Consider the following 17,685-nt stretch of genomic DNA (forward strand, 5'->3'; position numbering starts at 1 on the left):
TTTTAAAACGAGTCTGGTCACAAAGATTTCAGCCTGGCATGAGCGGAGTTCTTGGCGCCACCTGTCGGCTTTATGTGTAAATAACTAAATAAATAAATCAAGTATTTCATAACATCAGGTCTGGACTTAGTTCAGGCACTCAAGCCACTGGAGTCCGTGTGTGTCAGCCTGCTATATCTCACCTTCTCATGCCTCTCCTGTCCATTTTCACGCCAGTCCTGGCGGCCGTGGTGTGCTTGGTGATGGGCTTCATAATGCTGAAATCACGGCCGACGGAGACCACCTCGAAGTCCCCGGGAGGGAAAACTGAGGGGCCGTGTAAAAAAGGCCAGGATCTACAGGACGACACAGAAACAACAGAGGGTAAAGACGAAGAAGGTAAGAGCTGAACTAAAACTGTTATAGAGCCTGGATATTTTCACCGTGTTTACACTTTACTAAGTTCCTTCACTCTGTCTTAAAGGGAAACATTGTGCGCTTCACTTCACTACGTTTGTCTGACAGATGTTACTTTTCATTCCCCTTCTACCCTGTAAAAAGTGTGTATCTCCAAACTTTATGACTTTGAATTTGTTTTTGTGTTTTTTCTGATAAACTGAGTGTTCCTATAGGTTACTTATTAAGTTAACTAAGCGCTTTCTTATATTAGGTGGAAAACACATTGTCAATAGGCTTAAAGTGGAGAATGCACCAGTATGACAGAGTAAACAATAATTTAAGGGACACACTCACACTCTTTCTATATTCAAAATAAAACACTATAAAATAACACTATGGAAAAAAACACGACAAATTAATTATTAAATGCAGAAAAACAATAAGGTACCATTTTACTGCAGAATTAGTCCTTTTACGTGTTATTTATATTTTGCTGAAAAAACGTACTTTTATTTAAGTAACGCTCTGAATGCTATTAGTACTATTGCTTAAGTAAAGAATACTTCATCCACTGGTCATGAGAGAAATACATATGCATATTGTGTGAGCACACACAGGAAACATTAACTTACTATTTACTTTTCCCTTTCTGGGAATTGTTTGAATGTATATCTTTCACAGCATGGTTACTGGTGAGCCTAGGGATGTTTTCCTTCTCTCTTCTCAGTCTAAATCATCTAATTTATGAAACTGCTTCTCTGCAGTTATTTGATAACAGATTCATCTAAATAATGCAAAAACATAATCAACATATAAATTGTAATGTATTATCATAATGTATTATCATAGATTAAGAATTTACTCCTGGGAGGGAATTCACAACCCAGCAGTAATTACAAATTGTCCCACCTTTCCCAGCTGCTGCATTAAAGCAATGCACACATTAATCCATCAGTAACTGGAATATATTATATAATACATTATTCTGAAACAGACCCTCCTGCTTAACAAGTATAGTAAAGTATGGTACTTGAATTATGTTTTGATGCTCATGTATTTGTACTGAAGTAAAACTTTGAAAGCAAGAACTTTCCTTGTAACTGAGTATTTAAATATGCTATTTTTACTCAAGGACAAGTTAGTGTAGACATAATGCATATGTGTATGTCATTAATGAAATTAATGAGAAAATGGTTTTTGCTGCAACTGATTTGTACTTAAACAATGCGTACAATGAAAATATTTATTATTATTATTATAATTATTATTCTTAATATTTATTAGTTATTACAAATGGAGTATTAACACCTAACAGATTTTCATTCATTTCACATTCTACTCGCTGGTCCTGCTTTTTGTTGGCCATCCTTGTAGACGATGATGATTGGGTGGACATTGATGAGGAGGCAAACTGCCCACATGTGCCCTACTCAACACAACGTTACTCCGAGGAGACAATGCTGGAGAGATCCAAGGATTTTTACACAATGTTAAACCATCGGAGGACGGTACGGTCCATCAGCCCAGAGCCGGTCCCACAAGAAGTCATTGATTATGTCATCCGCTCTGCAGGCATGTGCACATTTGAGGACAAATTGAGCGCTGTTAACCTGCTGTAAATCAAAATAAAGACATTTGGTCTCAGGTTAGGTGCAGATCTTAGCCACCTCCTCCTTCCTCTGCACAGGTACGGCCCCCAGTGGAGCACACACAGAGCCCTGGACATTCGTTGTGGTGTCAGACCCAGAGATGAAGCACCAGATCAGACAGATAGTAGAAAAGGAGGAGAGAATGAACTACCAGCAGAGGATGGGAGACAAGTGGGTCAGTGACTTGAGCAAATTTAGGTGAATTAACTCCCCAGTTTCACACACACACAAACAATGATTATGTACCAATCTAAAGTCTAACCATGTTTTCTTTCATGCATGTCTTTCCATTTTCTCACAACTTACTTGCTCTTGCAGGACAAACTGGATTAAGGAGTACTTGGATGTTGCTCCATACCTGGTCTTCATCTTCAAACAGACCTATGGCATCCTACCAAATGGCAAGAAAAAGACACACTACTACAATGAAATCAGTGTCTCCATATCTTGTGGAATCCTCTTGGCTGCATTACAGGTAAAGACCCGTAGATTCCATTTAAACAACACATGTAAGACAGAGTTATGTTTGTGTGTGGAACATATACAATGTATGTACAGTATATATACCCATATGGAAGATGTGTGCCATTAAGGCAAACTAAATAATTTTTTGTTTGTCTTATGAAAGTCTTATATCTGTTCTTTCTGTCTCTTTTCTGGTCAGAATGTGGGCCTTGTTACCGTCACGTCGACACCCCTAAACTGCGGCCCCCAGCTCAGGCTCCTCCTCAAACGGCCAGCCAATGAGAAGCTGTTGATGTTGCTTCCTGTGGGCTATCCTGCTACTGACGCCACCGTGCCAGACTTGAAACGCAAGCCTCTGGAAGATATTACGGTGTATATGTGAACAAATCAATTTGCAGTGAAAAATTCAGAAAGTTCAAAATACTTTTTTCTTCTTTGACATCGTTCACTTAGACCACAGCTGAAAAATAAGAAAACTATGAACCTAATAGAAATGTTTTAATTGTGCTTAGAGTTTTGCTAATGAGCTAAAGCTTCAAGTAGACTGTATATTGGGACATCTATTGAACATTTCGTGAATGGGAAAATAAAGAACAATAGTAATTCATTATTGTTGTATTTCACTTGTATTTGTATTGAATTAAATTTCTGTGTTTGTCTGTAAAATATTACTAAAAACTGTGATGAATGCAGTTATATTTTCCCCCAGAAAACATTCATTAAAATAGTCATCTGGTTTTTTTGTTTTATGAGTGCAAATGCTGTAGAACTTGATCATATAACTCTTAAATGGGTCATCAAATACATATTGTTACACCAATGTATTTTAATCGACCTAAAAAAAAAATAAAATATAAAAAAAGGTCATTCGCATTGAGCTCTATTGGCTTACCTTAAATGCCACCTCTGGGGGTCAGTAGGGTCTATGAAAATTGCTGAATCATCCATAGAAGAAGAAGAAAGGCCACATTGCGCAGGCGTACACCACGTACACCGATGATTAGCGCTGTCTTGGCTGCATGCTAGCTGAGTAGCTAACGGTCTGTCAAGTCGCACACATTGGGCTAGAAGGGGGGAAGCGCAGCGGTGGAGAAGAAGGGCGACCCTAGCGCCGCTACGAAATGGCCGGCCAACAGTTCCAGTATGATGACAGCGGCAATACGTTTTTCTATTTCCTAACGTCCTTCGTCGGACTTATTGTGATCCCAGCCACATATTATCTCTGGCCCCGGGATCAGAATGCTGGTAAGGCCCAATGTCTGGTCCAGTGCTAACGTAGCTTACTAACTAACCTCAGCTAGTGTAACTTGAAATGTCCACCCAAAATTTGGGCTTGTAAACGTTCACTACTTGGCGGTCTGTTGATGTATCTATCTCGCTGATTGTTGCAGAGACTGTGCAGCCAACTAGGCGTTTCAGTAACTTGCAAATGTAAGCTAGCAAACGTTACAAATGGTGGTACACGTTTCTTTCACTGTTTGGAGCTAAAAGCAATTCAGACAGCTTTACTAATTGCTATCCCATTGGCTATTCAACTGTCTTCACCCCTGTAGCCCGTTTTGCCTCTCTGACTGGGCAAACATAAAATTAATCCTGGTTAGTTTAGCTAGAGCTTCAACTCTAAAACCCAGCGTCACTCTCGCAGGTTCTCAGCCCTGCCTTTTATGCCTTGATTATCATTATCTTGACATATCTTTATCTTTGTACAGCTATCTGTTTGTCAACAGCACAGTCTATCTAACATGGATTATGTAACATATGCTAGCAAACTTTACTCAGCAGTTCCCTGGGAATAGCTGAATGGCAGGTCACCATAGATCGGCGCTGCCATGATTAAAAACAAACTGTTTTATGGGAGCTAGGTTGGTCTAGTGAATCCGATGACATTACGTCTTCTCTTGTTAAGGCTGCATTACTACCAAGTAATACAAATTTCTTAACAAGCTGAAAGAAGTAAGCAAACATATCCCTCTCCTTACTTGGCTTGCATATCTGCAGTTATTATATTTTATTGGAGAAACTGATTGAAAATACATTAACTTAAAACTTCAGTAATCCTAACCAAATTACTGTGCCAGTATCAGCGCCAATTTTGACTGGTTTCATGATACTAATATGTGTCTCTGTCCATCTTCTTTCCAGAACAACTGCGCCTGAAGAGCCTGAGAAGGGTACACGGCAGATGTCTGTGGTACCGGCTCAGGCTGATGAAGTCGCAGCAGAGCATTGTCCCAACACTAAAGTGAGTGCAATGATATGGATTTGGATTTGCAGTTTTTGTTGTGAAAACAAGTACGGTGTAGACACATTCAGAGAGGGCAAAAAGTTGTTGACACACAGTGTGCACAGTCTGATTGGATGACCTTTTGAAGAAATTCTTCTATAGTATTGCTAATATCCCTGAAAGCTAATATTGACCTTCTTACTTAAAGCTGAAAAAGACTGCTTGACTTCTGAATCATTCACTGCTGGTAGTGATTGAACTGTATTATGTTTAACACCTAAGTGCAGCTTCAGTTGGATTACTTACATAGAAATGTCTTGACATATGATTGGTCTCGACTTGCTTGGCAGTATGATTGTAGGTTTGCTCCCTTCTCCTTTGTTTTCAAATTTCGCTGTTGGCTGGGTGTGATTTCATTGAGAAAGCTCAGTCATTGGTCACTGAACACACTCAAATGTGTGTTACTGGCTGGACAGAGATGTTGGTACTGTTGTGTGAAGATGAGCCAAGGAACTCACTCTCCAAACTTTAGGCAAACTTGTGATCATACGCGTGTGAGAAAGAGCTTGTTTTGGGCAATTTTTGGTTAAGTTTGGTTTATGTTGCTCGTTCATGCGTAAACCTCTAAGTTGGGTGTGCTGTTGGTGTAAACAGTGTCTTAGACTGTATAACATTTCTCTGAATGTAAACCTGCTTTCTCAGTGATGTTAGTTCTGTATGTGTGTGGGTTAATAGAAAGACAGATGTGCAAGTGCTGTTCAGTGTCACACTGCCTATCTTCTCTCACTCATTTGCCTCCTTGTCACAGAGTTTTGCTCTATCTCCTCTTTGTTCTGCCTCTGCTGTCTCCACTGTTTGTCTTCATACTTCCACTTTCCGCTACTTTTCTGTCACTCGACATACAGCCTGTTTTTAGTCTCAGAATTCATAAATTCTTTATTAGCCTGGTTGCATTTATGACTGAAGCTGGTGGACGTATCCAGCATATTTATTAGGTGGGCTGAATTGAAATGGTTGTTTCAGCCTTTCGCTCGAAATCTCAGTATCTGTTTCCTCTTGGCAACTGTATCATAATGATGGTGTTTATTATAGGAATCCAGCATGTATTTTTCTGGTTGAGCCACTCAGATAACTCAGGCGAGTGAGCAGTTGTTATGGCAACAGATGCTGCAGAACAGGCCACAGGGTTTTGCCATTGTCATGGAAACAAGTTCAACTTCCATAAGTACAAAACTACAACAATGTCAGAGCCTGTCCTGCCCTTTTGCTTGCATGCAGTAGAATAAGATAAGCTTTCTGTAGTTTGTCTAATTAGAACCTAAAGTTTGTAGCCTTGAGTGCTGGAAGATACTTTGCATTGCAAATTGGTTCTGCAGAATAACTCAGTTCCAAACAATTACAAGCCACGGTGTGAAACTGTCTGTTAAAAATAAATAAATAAATAAAAAATATAGAAAAGATAAGACAGGTCTGATGTTGTCTCCAGAGAACACAGATGTTTGTGCATGACATTTTTCCCTTGTTTATGTGCTGCCATTTTCAGGAAAGCAGCCTTGTTATTTGGCTGGGCTGTGTTCCTGCTGCTAGCGTACAAGGTGTCCAAGCTGGACAGAGAGTACCAGGAATATAATCCATATGAAGTCCTCAACTTGGACCCGGTAAACAAACACACAAAACATTAACTCTTTTGTATTTTACAGAGCCTTTGAAGTACTTAAAACACCACAAGATATTATAGGCATAACCTTTGTGAGAGGAAAAACTTCTTTCAAGACTTTTGAGACTCTGTGGTATTCTCTATATTTGATTGTATCTGTAACACTTATATGTTTATTATTGTTATTGTGTTATTGTGGTAAAAAGTTGATCTAAGTAATATTTCTGTCTTCAGAGTGCGTCGGTGTCAGAAATCAAGAAGCAATACCGTGTACTATCCCTCAAGTACCACCCTGACAAAGGTGGTGATGAGGCCACATTCATGAGAATCGCCAAAGCTTATGCTGCGTATGTATCCCCTAGGATTTACCAGCCAGACAGCAAGGCTCAGTTGATAAACAGATTAATTAATCTTGAGTGTTTGATTCATCCACTTCCTTGTCTTTTTTCCACAGTCTGACCAATGAACAGTCACGACAAAACTGGCAAATATACGGTAACCCAGATGGTCCAGGAGGTGAGTTAAGCCATCTTAAATCCCACTGTATACATTTGCATTTTTATGTTAAGATGCCACATGCCTGGTGAGTCAGCCTCTTGAAGTCAAGTGACTATGAAGTGTTAAACATTGGAAGATGAAACATGGTGGCCCATTCATTCCAGTGAGAGCTGACACCCAGAGTCTATGATGAAGGTGTCTTTCTGTTTCACACACACACACACACACACACTACTGCTGTGGGTGTTCGTAATGCATGATCACCAGGCACCAAAAATAACGTGTTTATACAGATTTTGGTGTCTTCTAAAAATAGATTATGTGGTTTGAATTTTAATCATTAAAAGAGCAATTCTTGAACTTTCAACAGCAGTTCAACATTTTCAACTTTGTCCACCATACCAAAGTTGCTACACAGTCCACTCCAGTTAGTGTTAGGTTTATTCTTTTTTAACTTTTGACTGTTCTGTCTTTCTCTCCAGCAACCAGCTTTGGAATTGCCCTGCCTGCATGGATTGTCGACCAGAAAAACTCAATGCTGGTATATGTTTATTGATTATGTAAATATGGTTTTAATGATAAACCTACCTTAGTTTGCTTGAAATGTGTTGTATCTCTCCTACATTTAGTGAATGTCATCAATAACCCGGAGACTCAAATATTACATATCACAAATGTATATTTTGAAGCTTAATTTACTGTGGCTTTTGCTATCCTCTGTAGGTGCTGTTGGTATATGGACTAGCCTTTATGGTCATCCTCCCTGTTGTTGTGGTAAGTCTTCACCTGGGTTTAAAACCAGACTAGCAGTGCAGTAACACAGTTATCTTCCTGCATTGCTCACTTTTCTCTCTATTGTCCTTGCTGTTTTTTCCTTCTCTGTTAAAGGGCACATGGTGGTACCGCTCCATCCGATACAGTGGAGACCAAATCCTCATCAACACCACCCAGCTCTTCATGCATTTCATGTATAAGACGCCCAACATGAACATGAAGCGTGAGTTTTCCACACCGCATTGTCACTCATAATGTACCACAAGACTTTGACCAGATATAACTGCAGTTCAAGCTGAGTAAAACAGGGATACAGTGAGTGTTCATGTGATATTATTTCACGCTAACTTGCTGCATTCAATATTTTTTGTGTCACAGTCAAGACATTAGTTCCCTGTGAATATAGATCATATAGACAAAAATGTATTAATATAATATTGGGACACACCTCTTTATTATTGAATTCAGGTGTGGTATGGGGCTGTTTTCAAGGGATTGGGCTCAGCCCCTTACTTCCAGTGAAGTGAAATCTTAATGCTTCAGCATACCAACACATTTTGGACAATGCTATGCTTCCAACTTTGTGGCAACAGCTTGGGAAGACATAGTTGGAGTTTGGTGTGGAAGAACCTGACTGGCCCAGACAGAGTCCTGACCTCAAGCCCACAGATCACCTTTGGGATGAAATGGAACAGAAGCTGTGAGCCAGACCTTTTTGTCCAAATTCAGTGTCTGACCTCACAAATGCTCTACTGCATGAATGGGCAAAAATTCCCACAGAAACACTTGAAAATCTTGTGGAAAGCCTTCCCAGAAGATTGGAAGCTGTTACAGCTGCAAAGCTGTCTGTGTATTTAGTTGTATTTAGCTGTTGGTGTAATGGTCAGGCGTCCCAGTACTTTTGTCTATGTGGTGCATTTGGATTAAATTATGGAAAATTAACCAAACGTGACATCAACCTCAACAATATTTTGACTAATAACCATTCTCACAAATTCTTCCCTCCAGGTTTAGCCATGGTGTTAACAGCAGCATTTGAGTTTGACCCTCGCAGCAATAAAGAAGCCACCATACGACCAACAGACAACATTGAAGTTCCGCAGGTAATAACAGACGTCAAACCTATGTGCTTATGTGCAGATGTGAGAGTAACTACAGTGTCCAGATGTGCAAACATTAGTGTCGGGGAGAGATTGTTTGTCCAGTATTCCAAAGAAAACATTTAAGAAGGGCAGTTTAACCTCAAGTATGTGTCATAAACAACTTCTCCGGTCTGTCTTGCAGCTGATCCGTGAGTTGGGAAATATCAACGTGAAGAAGAAGGAGCCTCCATTCTGCTATCCTTACAGTCTGAAGGCCAGGGTCTTAGTGCTAGCTCACCTAGCACGCATGGACGTATCAGAGGAGTTAGAGGAAGGTAGGACACTTGGATAGGTCTGCGTCAGCTTTTTCCAAAGCAAGAAAAGTGGTCTGGAAGTGGTCCTTCAAAGATCCAAAAATGGGAAATAAAACAGCTGCAGAAGCTGTATGGAGTGAAGTTGTGAGGTCACAAGTTTGCATTGTGAATACACAACCAATGTTTGCACTCCGACACAGACGTAATGTTACAAGGACAAATTGTTTGGAGTACTTCTATGATGCCCCCTCCTGTTTGTGAACTGGAGAAACATAATGTTGGCTATCTGTTATTTTGGAGAAGAGTTAAATCTGCAGTAGCTAATACACTGTGTATGAAGTGTGAACATGAACATGTCAATACTTCTCCGGTGGTTTGTCTGTCAAAACCTGTCATTTAAATTTGATATTCTTTGTTCAGTTTTGTTGTGCAATGAGGTGGAGAACAGTATTCAAACATTATCTTGTTATAAGATTTCCTAATGAAATGAACATGAAGAAGTTCATGAATATGCTGTTCAGTGCATGGTGTGTTTCTGTTCCAGATCAGAGGTTTGTGGTGAGGAAGAGTCCAGCTCTCCTTCAGGAGATGATCAATGTGGGCTGTCAGCTTACCATGATGGCCAACAGCAGAGGAGGTATACAAATACGCGTCCAATTTGCTTGAGTTATCACTTTGAATGAAGTTCTCACAAGCTTCAACCCACATATCAACTTCTTTGCCCATTTTTAAATTCTGCTTGTGTTTGTGTGTGTGCGTGTTTGCTGGCTTCCAGGTTTTCATGCTCCTCGACTGGTAACTATAGAGAACTGCATGAAGCTGACCCAAATGATAGTGCAGGGTCTGCAGGAGTCAAAGTCACCACTGTTGCAGCTGCCTCACTTTGAGGAGGAGCACCTCCGCTACTGCATCTCTAAGAAGGTAACCATGGAGTGTCTGCACATGCACACATAGATTGTACTGGAGCAATGTAGAAGGGAAAATGTTGAAGAGAAAGTAGTGCGATGGGTCAGTGGCTCATTTGTCCTTTTCTTTCAAGTATAAAGTCCGGAGCCTTCAGGACCTGGTGAGTCTCAAGGACTCAGACAGACGCAGCATGCTGCGTTTCTTGGGGGAGGAGAAGTACGATGAGGTCATGGCTGTGCTGGGTAGCTTCCCTCACATCACTATGGATACCAAACTGCAGGGTGAGTACTAAAATGCACACATACAAACACACTTTTGGCTGGCCACCTGCTGACCTGTGATTTGACTATGACCTGAAAACACTTCCACAGCTGAATATGCATCATTTAAGAAAGTTTTTTTGTCATTATAGTTGGTATTTCTTAAACTATGGAGTACAGTATGTTGATACATAGAGAAAGTTAATTAACATATGTGGTCTTTTGAGCAGTGCTTTTACAAAAACCCACCAAAAGGTAGTGAAATTGGTACGGACTACATGCATAAGCATCAGCCCGGTTTCTTTGGAAATGGTCCAGTTTTGTTCAAACAAACCCGTCACTGCATGCAGTTTGAAAAAAATATGACGATGACCACATTCTAGTTTACCTAAACTGCTAATCAGTTCACTGATGCATCGAGGAAGGAGATTCTGTACTTGTCCTTGTAAAACTTGTGGATATTCAAAGTTCTCCTCTTTTTCCCTCTGTCTTTGCAGTCCTTGATGATGAAGACAGCAATAACATCACAGCAGGGTCTATCGTAACAGTAACTGTCACCTTAACCAGAAAACGGATGGCGGTAAGGAATGTTTGCATTCACTTTTAACACAGATATAATTTGACGTAATAGAGAGATACTTGAAATCAACTTTTTGTTCGAAAATGGTGTTTTATGTTGCTGGCTTAGAGAAGTAGTTTCACAAATGACCACTAGAGTGTGCTGTTTACTGCATGTATTACTAAAAATCATGAATTAATTTGATGAATACTGTGTGCGTAGGAGGTGTTTGAAAAGGAGCAGGAGTCAACGCCGTGTTTATCGGAAGAGGCAGCCGCTGCAGAGGAAGCAGTAAGGATAAGACTCCCATCGACTCAAACCAATCCAGACAATACATTCATTGTCTTTCTTGATCTTGTAGTGTTTACTTGCCTTATTTTGTCTCTGTGTACAGCATGCAGACTCAAGTAAATCCAAAACAAAAGTGTGGCAGAACAAGAGTAAAGGGGCTAAGAAGACAGCCAAGTCCAAGAAGAAAAAATTAACCAAGAAGAAGGCCACACCTGCACCTGCCAAAACCAAGCAGGCCAATGGCAATGTGGCAGGAAATGTACGTGTGCAATCGCAGCTCAGTTGAAACCTGCTTAATGGCTTTAGACACATCTATCTACATCAATTTTTCAAACAGTTAAAAGAAAAATACTGTGCTGACAGCATAAACTCTGACTATTGGTGCTGTCACAGGAAGTCGTAGCAGCAGCAGCAGCAGTGAAGGAGGAAGAGGACGAGGCCTCAGACAAGGGTAGTGACTCAGACGAAGGCGAGGCCAACAAGGACTCTCCCAGCGAGAGAGACGAAGACAGCGACAAACAAAGCGATACAGAGGTCGATGAGATGGCTGGTGATGATGAAGAGGTGAGAGAACTTCAGCAGCAGTCTTGAGCAATGTGTTGAAAATATCATTCAGTATTGTGCTGTATGTTCCTGTCCTATTTAATTCCACACCTGGAAGCACAAAAATGTAGTGCTCAGTCTGAACATGAGATGCGAAACTGTGCTTGTACCTGAACTTAACCCAGTCTTCCTCCTTGTCTTCACACCTGCCCCCATCAGGAGTGGGAGGCGTTGCAGCAGAGCATCCAGCGGCGAGAGCGGGCCCTGCTTGAGACCAAGTCAAAGGTGACGCACCCGGTTTACAGCCTCTATTTCCCTGAGGAGAAGCAGGAGTGGTGGTGGCTCTACATCGCCGACCGCCGAGACCAGACCCTCGTCTCCATGCCCTACCATGTGTGCACACTAAAAGACACAGAAGAGGTGAGTTTGACCATGTGCTCTTAAATGGACAAACATTACAGACAGTTTGGGTTACACACAAGTGGTGAGCGTGTGCCTGTTCAGAAGGACTCTAACAGCATTTTGATTCATCTTTTATTATATAATTTTGAGAAGAATCCTCAGTATGTATTTTCTAATTAGTTTCCGCATTGTGGTATGCAGTGTTATAAAGTCAGTTCTGTGTTTGACTGTGTGTGATATTAAAATGCTTTGAGAGTATATTGTGGCCTGTGTTATGATCTGTCTGGACTAGGGAGGTCTTAATAAGTTAACGACTGTGCGTGTGTGTTTTCACGTTTCTTGTTTCCTGCACACTGTGGATCCTTTCACATCCTGTTGCTAGGCAACCTTTTTGCACTTGTGTCATTATTTCCTCAGAGGAGTGTGTGTGTGTGTGTGTGTGTTTGCACCTCTGATCCTGGTGTTCTCCAGCTACAATAAAGACTGACAGTGAGGTAAAAGCTTAATGAGGCCTGTGTAAGTCTGCAGGACCAGCTGTCCCCCTCTGAAGGAATGTAATGGCAAGAGGTGACCCGCACATGTATAATGGTGCACTGTCTAGCAATCAATTAGTCTGTCACTTAACAGCTCCTTTTGTTGTTTGTGTCGTGTGACTGCTTCCACGCAGCGTGTTTGACAGACTTGTTTTTTTGGGGAGGGCAGAGGGGCTGCTTTCATCAACAAGGCAGGGGCAACAAATTGCTGCTCTGCCCATGGCTCATTCGTTGCTCCCACGCTGAATAATAATTAGCCTCATTGTGCTCATAATCAGATGTTTGCCATGTGTAATCGCACAACACAGCCTGAGGTAATGCTGGCCTAATATTTACAGTTGGACCCTGTCATCATGAGGTGTTTTGTTTGTGATTACCTACCGCACCGCGTTCCCCTGCCGATAATTGTGCACCATCAATAACCCACAAGTTTGTAATATTCAGCGGTGTTAAGTTTGCTTCTGTCTGCTGCTGATTTTAGTGTTTTTAATGGAAATAAGAAGGCGGTCAGTCTGAAGTGTATAGTCACCTTGTTTATTTATGTAATTTTATTTTGACATCAACAGTTCCAATCCCACCTCTGTTGCAGCGCTGTCACAAGTTTTGCTGTAACAATACACTTCACGCAGTCATACCCCAGTGAGTGCTCATATGATTGGATTTGACAGCCATGTGTTTGTGTTTTTGTGTGTGTTGCTGTTTTTCACCAGGTGGAGCTGAAATTTCCAGCCCCCTCCAAAACAGGAAACTACCAATATTCTGTCATACTCCGTTCTGATTCCTACCTGGGATTGGACCAGATCAAACCGCTCAAGGTGACAATAAAAAGCTCTGTGTGTGTGTGTGTGTGTGTTCATGCAAGAGAGAGTGATTGCTTGGAGGATGCCTGCCAGCTGAGACAATACACCCAGCTTTAATGGCCAAAATGTACCAGCAACTCGCTGAACAATGGTGTTAATTTGCCAAGCTGTTGGGAGTAAGAAGATCTGTGACTAACAGAGGCCCAAGGGGCATTAAGCTGCACTACACTTGAGGTGTGATTTTGCTGCAGTTGCTTAAGAGCTGATGAACTTCAGAGAAAATCACAATTTATCATGTTATGCAAGGCTTAAAATGAGAATGTTTTAGTTGTGAAAGATTAGTTTATTGGTTGTGAATTTGGTGTTTTCAGCGGCCATAAAGCCAAGTCAGGAAGATGAAAAAAATTCAAGTTTGGTTTAACTGGACATAATGAACAGCAACAGGCTGAAACATTTCTTTTGAATTAACCTTTCTTCTTTCAATCAAGAATTTAATCTATTTATTAAATTCATTAATTCATTCAGACAAGGTGACTCTTTATGGTCTCTATTGCACATCCAGTTTGCCGTTTAATTTATGTTTATAAACAATTACAGCTTTATTTGTAAAATGGTTGAAATAACTTCATAACTGCTTACCTCTGGTCTGGTTCAGTTGAACTCTGGTGTGATTTTCCATGTGTTGTTGTTTGTTTGCAGTGTACAATCAAAATTGACCAACTACATTGTTATGTTAGTTGATTTGAAATTTTAATATAAATTTGAAACGTCAAACTAGTATTAAATCCATCTCTTGACCAGGCTGCCACTAGTGTTATTTTTTTCATTATCAATTTATCAAGGAATAATTTCTTCTTTCTGTCCAACCAGCAGTTCCGTAACCCAAAGCAAAGTCGCAAATTCTTAACGTGTGAGAAGGGAACATAAAATGGGTGACATTTTTTCCTGAAAAATGACCAAAATGATTAATCAGTTATCACAATAGATGGCAACTAATTTTCTTTCAAGCAGCTAATCTTTTTATCAACTAATCATTGCAGTTCTGATTGCAAGATCGCACAAAGATGTGTTCTCTGCTAATTGTGGCAGTTCTTTGTGAAAAAGTCAGTGAAATGAAGTGAGCTCATTATCTCCCTGCATGATTTTATGTTAAAAGACAGACAGAGAACATAAATATATACATAAAATACATTAGAGTGCTGTATAATTTGCTTTCTGTCAGTGGAATTTGACAGCTGCTTTATAGTGGTTAATAACTAGAGCTAATGTGCAAAATGACAACAAAACCCCCATTTACTAAAATGTATAAATCTTGCATTTTCCCAGCTGGAGGTCCACGAGGCCAAGGCCATGCTGGACAACCATCCACAGTGGGACATCCCTGACACGGAGGAGGAGGACGAGGAGCAGGAGGACAGCGACGGCATCGAGGAGAGTGAAGAAGATGACGAAGACAACGACTGAATGTGGATACGCACACACGCCCCCAACCCCCATGGCCACACACCCACTTCTGACCCTACAGCAGCACTCGAGAGCAGTGAACAGGAAGCAGCAAAGCTGTGCCCACCATGGACACACACACACACACCAAACCCACACAGAATCACCAGGGACAGTTCATACACACATAGCCCTCCTCCTCCATTTTACCTTCACAATGACATGGACTGTGACCCTGCCCTTACATTTCCTATTTTCTACAGAGACTTGTTCATTCACTTTCCGCTGCTGGCGGAAGAGAATTCTGTGAATACTTACCCAGGCCCGTGTGAGAGTGGATGTGAATGATGTGAGTGTCTGTGAGTGTTTGTGTGTGTGGTACAATATGGGTGAATGGTGTGTGTGTTTGTAACCTTGTATGCGTTTGTACAAGAATGAAAGATTGACACACTGTGGACTGGAGGACCTATTATCTGGGCTCTTTTCTTATTTTCTTGAAAGGGAGAGGGGGATGTGTAACAGCTAATTCTGTTTGCAAAATTAAAAAAAACAAAACAAAAACATGACCTCCTGTATTGGAACTCATGACATTGCTCTTGCTTCTAATTTTAAAATCACTCAGCACCAATATTTTCCACACCAATGATACTTTCTATTGTACGGTTAAAACTGCAGAAGTGTAAGCTTCACACCCGTTGGCATGTTTGCTCCTTTCGGCACATGGGGGCACGGTTGAGTCTCATCTTTTTTTTTTTTTTTTTTTAAATGTCCCCCGTCACACCAGCCTGTCACTTGTATGTACTTGTACCCACTGTATGCTGAAGAAGATGATCTCCAGTCGGTTCTGTTAACGATGTTCTGTTCTGGCTCTGTGATCCACGTCTAGCTGTATTTTTCTGAATGAGACAACTGTTGTTCAAAAGCAGGTGGATCTTGACATGAATTATAACCTCAAGCATAATGGGGAGAAAATGACAAAACTTGCAGTGTTAAGATGAACTATGAGTAATTTTCATGTCCATATTTTGTGGGTAAGTTGTGGGTTTTCAGTCTTTTTAAGGGACTCGGATGCTGATGTATGTATATAGATACAGTATATACATGTGGCTTTTCGGAGAAGTGACTTGCTTTTCTCTTCATCCTTTTTTTTCTTTTTAAATTTTACAATTGTAGCACATTCCAGTGTATACTCATTGTCCAAAAGGCCTTATGAATACAACTGAAATACTACAACATAAAAATCCTTGGGTGCTATGCACCATTAGTTCTTGATAGAGCAGGAAAAAAAGGTTTGTTTCTTTTGTGTTTGTAAAAAAAAAAAGTAATAATAATAATCTACAGTGTTTTTCTTATGTTTCAGTTTAGTTAGTCTCTTCATAGTAACCTATAGCTACACAGTCTTGGAATACATATCACTGATCATGTAATGGCAAAGCCTGTAGTAAGTACTTATTTGTCTGCTGGACGAGGATAAGAAGTTGTGCGCGGCATGAGACTGTTAAAGGGACTGGACTGTGAAGTCCCTGACACACAGCAGTCAGGATGTGAAAAATGTCTCGAACAAAAAGCTCTTGAAATTTACTTTTAAGTGCAAGACTCAGCATAATCTGTCCAGCACTTTTTTTTCCTCTTCAGTCATTAAATCAGAACAAACTCTCATTTCAGATTGAAAGTTTTGTTTTTCTTCCACCAAACCTAATGCAGGCAAATTAAGAGATCCTCCTCATTCATTCTTTTTTTTTTTTGTCCCATTTAAGCTGCAGTTCTAACAAATTTAACACATACATCTTTGTCCTGTTTTGTTCCATTCTAACCTTTGTTTTTACATCTGTTAGACTCGAGTGCAACAAAAAAGAAAATCGGAGCTTCCTTGCGTAACTCTGCGAGCTCTCACTGTATGTGGACGACTTGCCGGTTTTTTAAAAGAAATGACTAATCTTTCACCATGAATATACACTCTCAACAGTTAAATGTGTTTTTTTTAAACAACATATATTAGTGTGTCATGTTGGCGTGAGAGAGTAAGAGTATGAAGATCTGTGGGCACACTCTCCTGACACCACATAGACACACACTGACAAACTCACTTGCGCACACTAAAGCCTCCTGTGATTGTGTTAAAGGCAGGTGTATGCTAACAGGTAATATTGTACTCTGAGTATTTATCGCTCTGCAATAGAATGTAGCATCAGTGATTTATGCTGTTTGGGGAAAAAGAAAAACAGCAGCGAGGTTAAATACGACAGCAGTTCTCCCATGACAGACCCAGTCCAGGCGACTGGCCAGCAGGCCCCCTCAGTTTGGATGAACTACCCAATGACTATCTATCTGCCACTTTTGTTTACAAAGGAACTGTCATTGTAAATGGAAAAAAAATATATATAATTTGTATTTAAAATCATTTCAAATAAAAACTTTTAAATGAGATGGTGCTATTCTCTGTCCTGTGTACTGTAGGTTTGGAAATGTGAGAACTAAAGAAGGATGCATGTCATGGTATTTTTCTGTAATCATGTATGTGTTAAAAGCAGTTTGTTGTTCGTCTTGTATGCAGACTTATTGTGTGTTTCTAATTTAAAAAACAAAAACTTCAATGCTTATTTTCTAATTGAATAAATTTCAAACCTGTTAGGGAACTTCATTCACCGTATCAGTAAATGTGGGCCTTGCATTACATTGCACTCTCTGCCCTTGTCATGAGGAACCCTGTGTCAATATCCAGTGTTACTGTGCTCATATGGTGCATATTCCTTTTAAAAGGAAATAAGGGCCCAACAGGAATGACTATCCTTTTTGTCTAAACAGGTGTGGGAATTCCCTTTAGAAAGAAATGCAAATTTGGGATCAGTTTGTCAAGATAAAATCATGATTAGGTTAATCACAGGTACATTACCGTATAAATGGAGC

The 17,685-nt window shown here is 40.4% G+C and overlaps 2 protein-coding genes across 2 annotated transcripts; both read left to right on the top strand.

The window, feature by feature from the left end:
- The first annotated feature begins 103 nt into the window (after positions 1-103).
- Positions 104-3,099, top strand: iyd (iodotyrosine deiodinase). The gene is made up of 5 exons (XM_046373635.1): positions 104-378; positions 1,753-1,950; positions 2,066-2,225; positions 2,346-2,502; positions 2,692-3,099. Exons 1-5 carry the CDS (start codon positions 189-191, stop codon positions 2,872-2,874), a joined length of 888 nt encoding a protein of 295 aa, XP_046229591.1. The 5' UTR covers positions 104-188; the 3' UTR covers positions 2,875-3,099.
- A 349-nt stretch (positions 3,100-3,448) lies between these two features.
- Positions 3,449-17,205, top strand: sec63 (SEC63 homolog, protein translocation regulator). Its single transcript, XM_046373327.1, has 20 exons — positions 3,449-3,737; positions 4,635-4,734; positions 6,260-6,374; positions 6,608-6,720; positions 6,828-6,889; positions 7,354-7,412; positions 7,595-7,645; positions 7,760-7,868; positions 8,654-8,748; positions 8,930-9,062; positions 9,586-9,678; positions 9,817-9,962; positions 10,081-10,228; positions 10,705-10,787; positions 10,989-11,057; positions 11,161-11,316; positions 11,451-11,621; positions 11,820-12,020; positions 13,246-13,350; positions 14,662-17,205. The coding sequence occupies exons 1-20, from the start codon at positions 3,614-3,616 to the stop codon at positions 14,797-14,799; spliced, it is 2,271 nt and encodes a 756-aa protein (XP_046229283.1). The 5' UTR covers positions 3,449-3,613; the 3' UTR covers positions 14,800-17,205.
- Positions 17,206-17,685: the final 480 nt, after the last annotated feature.

This window comes from Scatophagus argus, chromosome 19 (genome assembly GCF_020382885.2).
Source record: "Scatophagus argus isolate fScaArg1 chromosome 19, fScaArg1.pri, whole genome shotgun sequence".
Lineage (NCBI taxonomy): Eukaryota > Metazoa > Chordata > Actinopteri > Scatophagidae > Scatophagus > Scatophagus argus.

Excerpts from the sequence above, each read along its gene's own strand:
- iyd (XM_046373635.1), top strand. The coding sequence starts at position 189 with ATGCCTCTCCTGTCCATTTTCACGCCAGTCCTGGCGGCCGTGGTGTGC. Across the intron at positions 379-1,752 it reads AGAGGGTAAAGACGAAGAAG|ACGATGATGATTGGGTGGAC; the intron begins GTAAGAGCTGAA and ends CCATCCTTGTAG. Across the intron at positions 1,951-2,065 it reads TTATGTCATCCGCTCTGCAG|GTACGGCCCCCAGTGGAGCA; the intron begins GCATGTGCACAT and ends TCCTCTGCACAG.
- sec63 (XM_046373327.1), top strand. The coding sequence starts at position 3,614 with ATGGCCGGCCAACAGTTCCAGTATGATGACAGCGGCAATACGTTTTTC. Across the intron at positions 6,890-7,353 it reads TAACCCAGATGGTCCAGGAG|CAACCAGCTTTGGAATTGCC; the intron begins GTGAGTTAAGCC and ends CTTTCTCTCCAG. Across the intron at positions 7,413-7,594 it reads ACCAGAAAAACTCAATGCTG|GTGCTGTTGGTATATGGACT; the intron begins GTATATGTTTAT and ends TATCCTCTGTAG.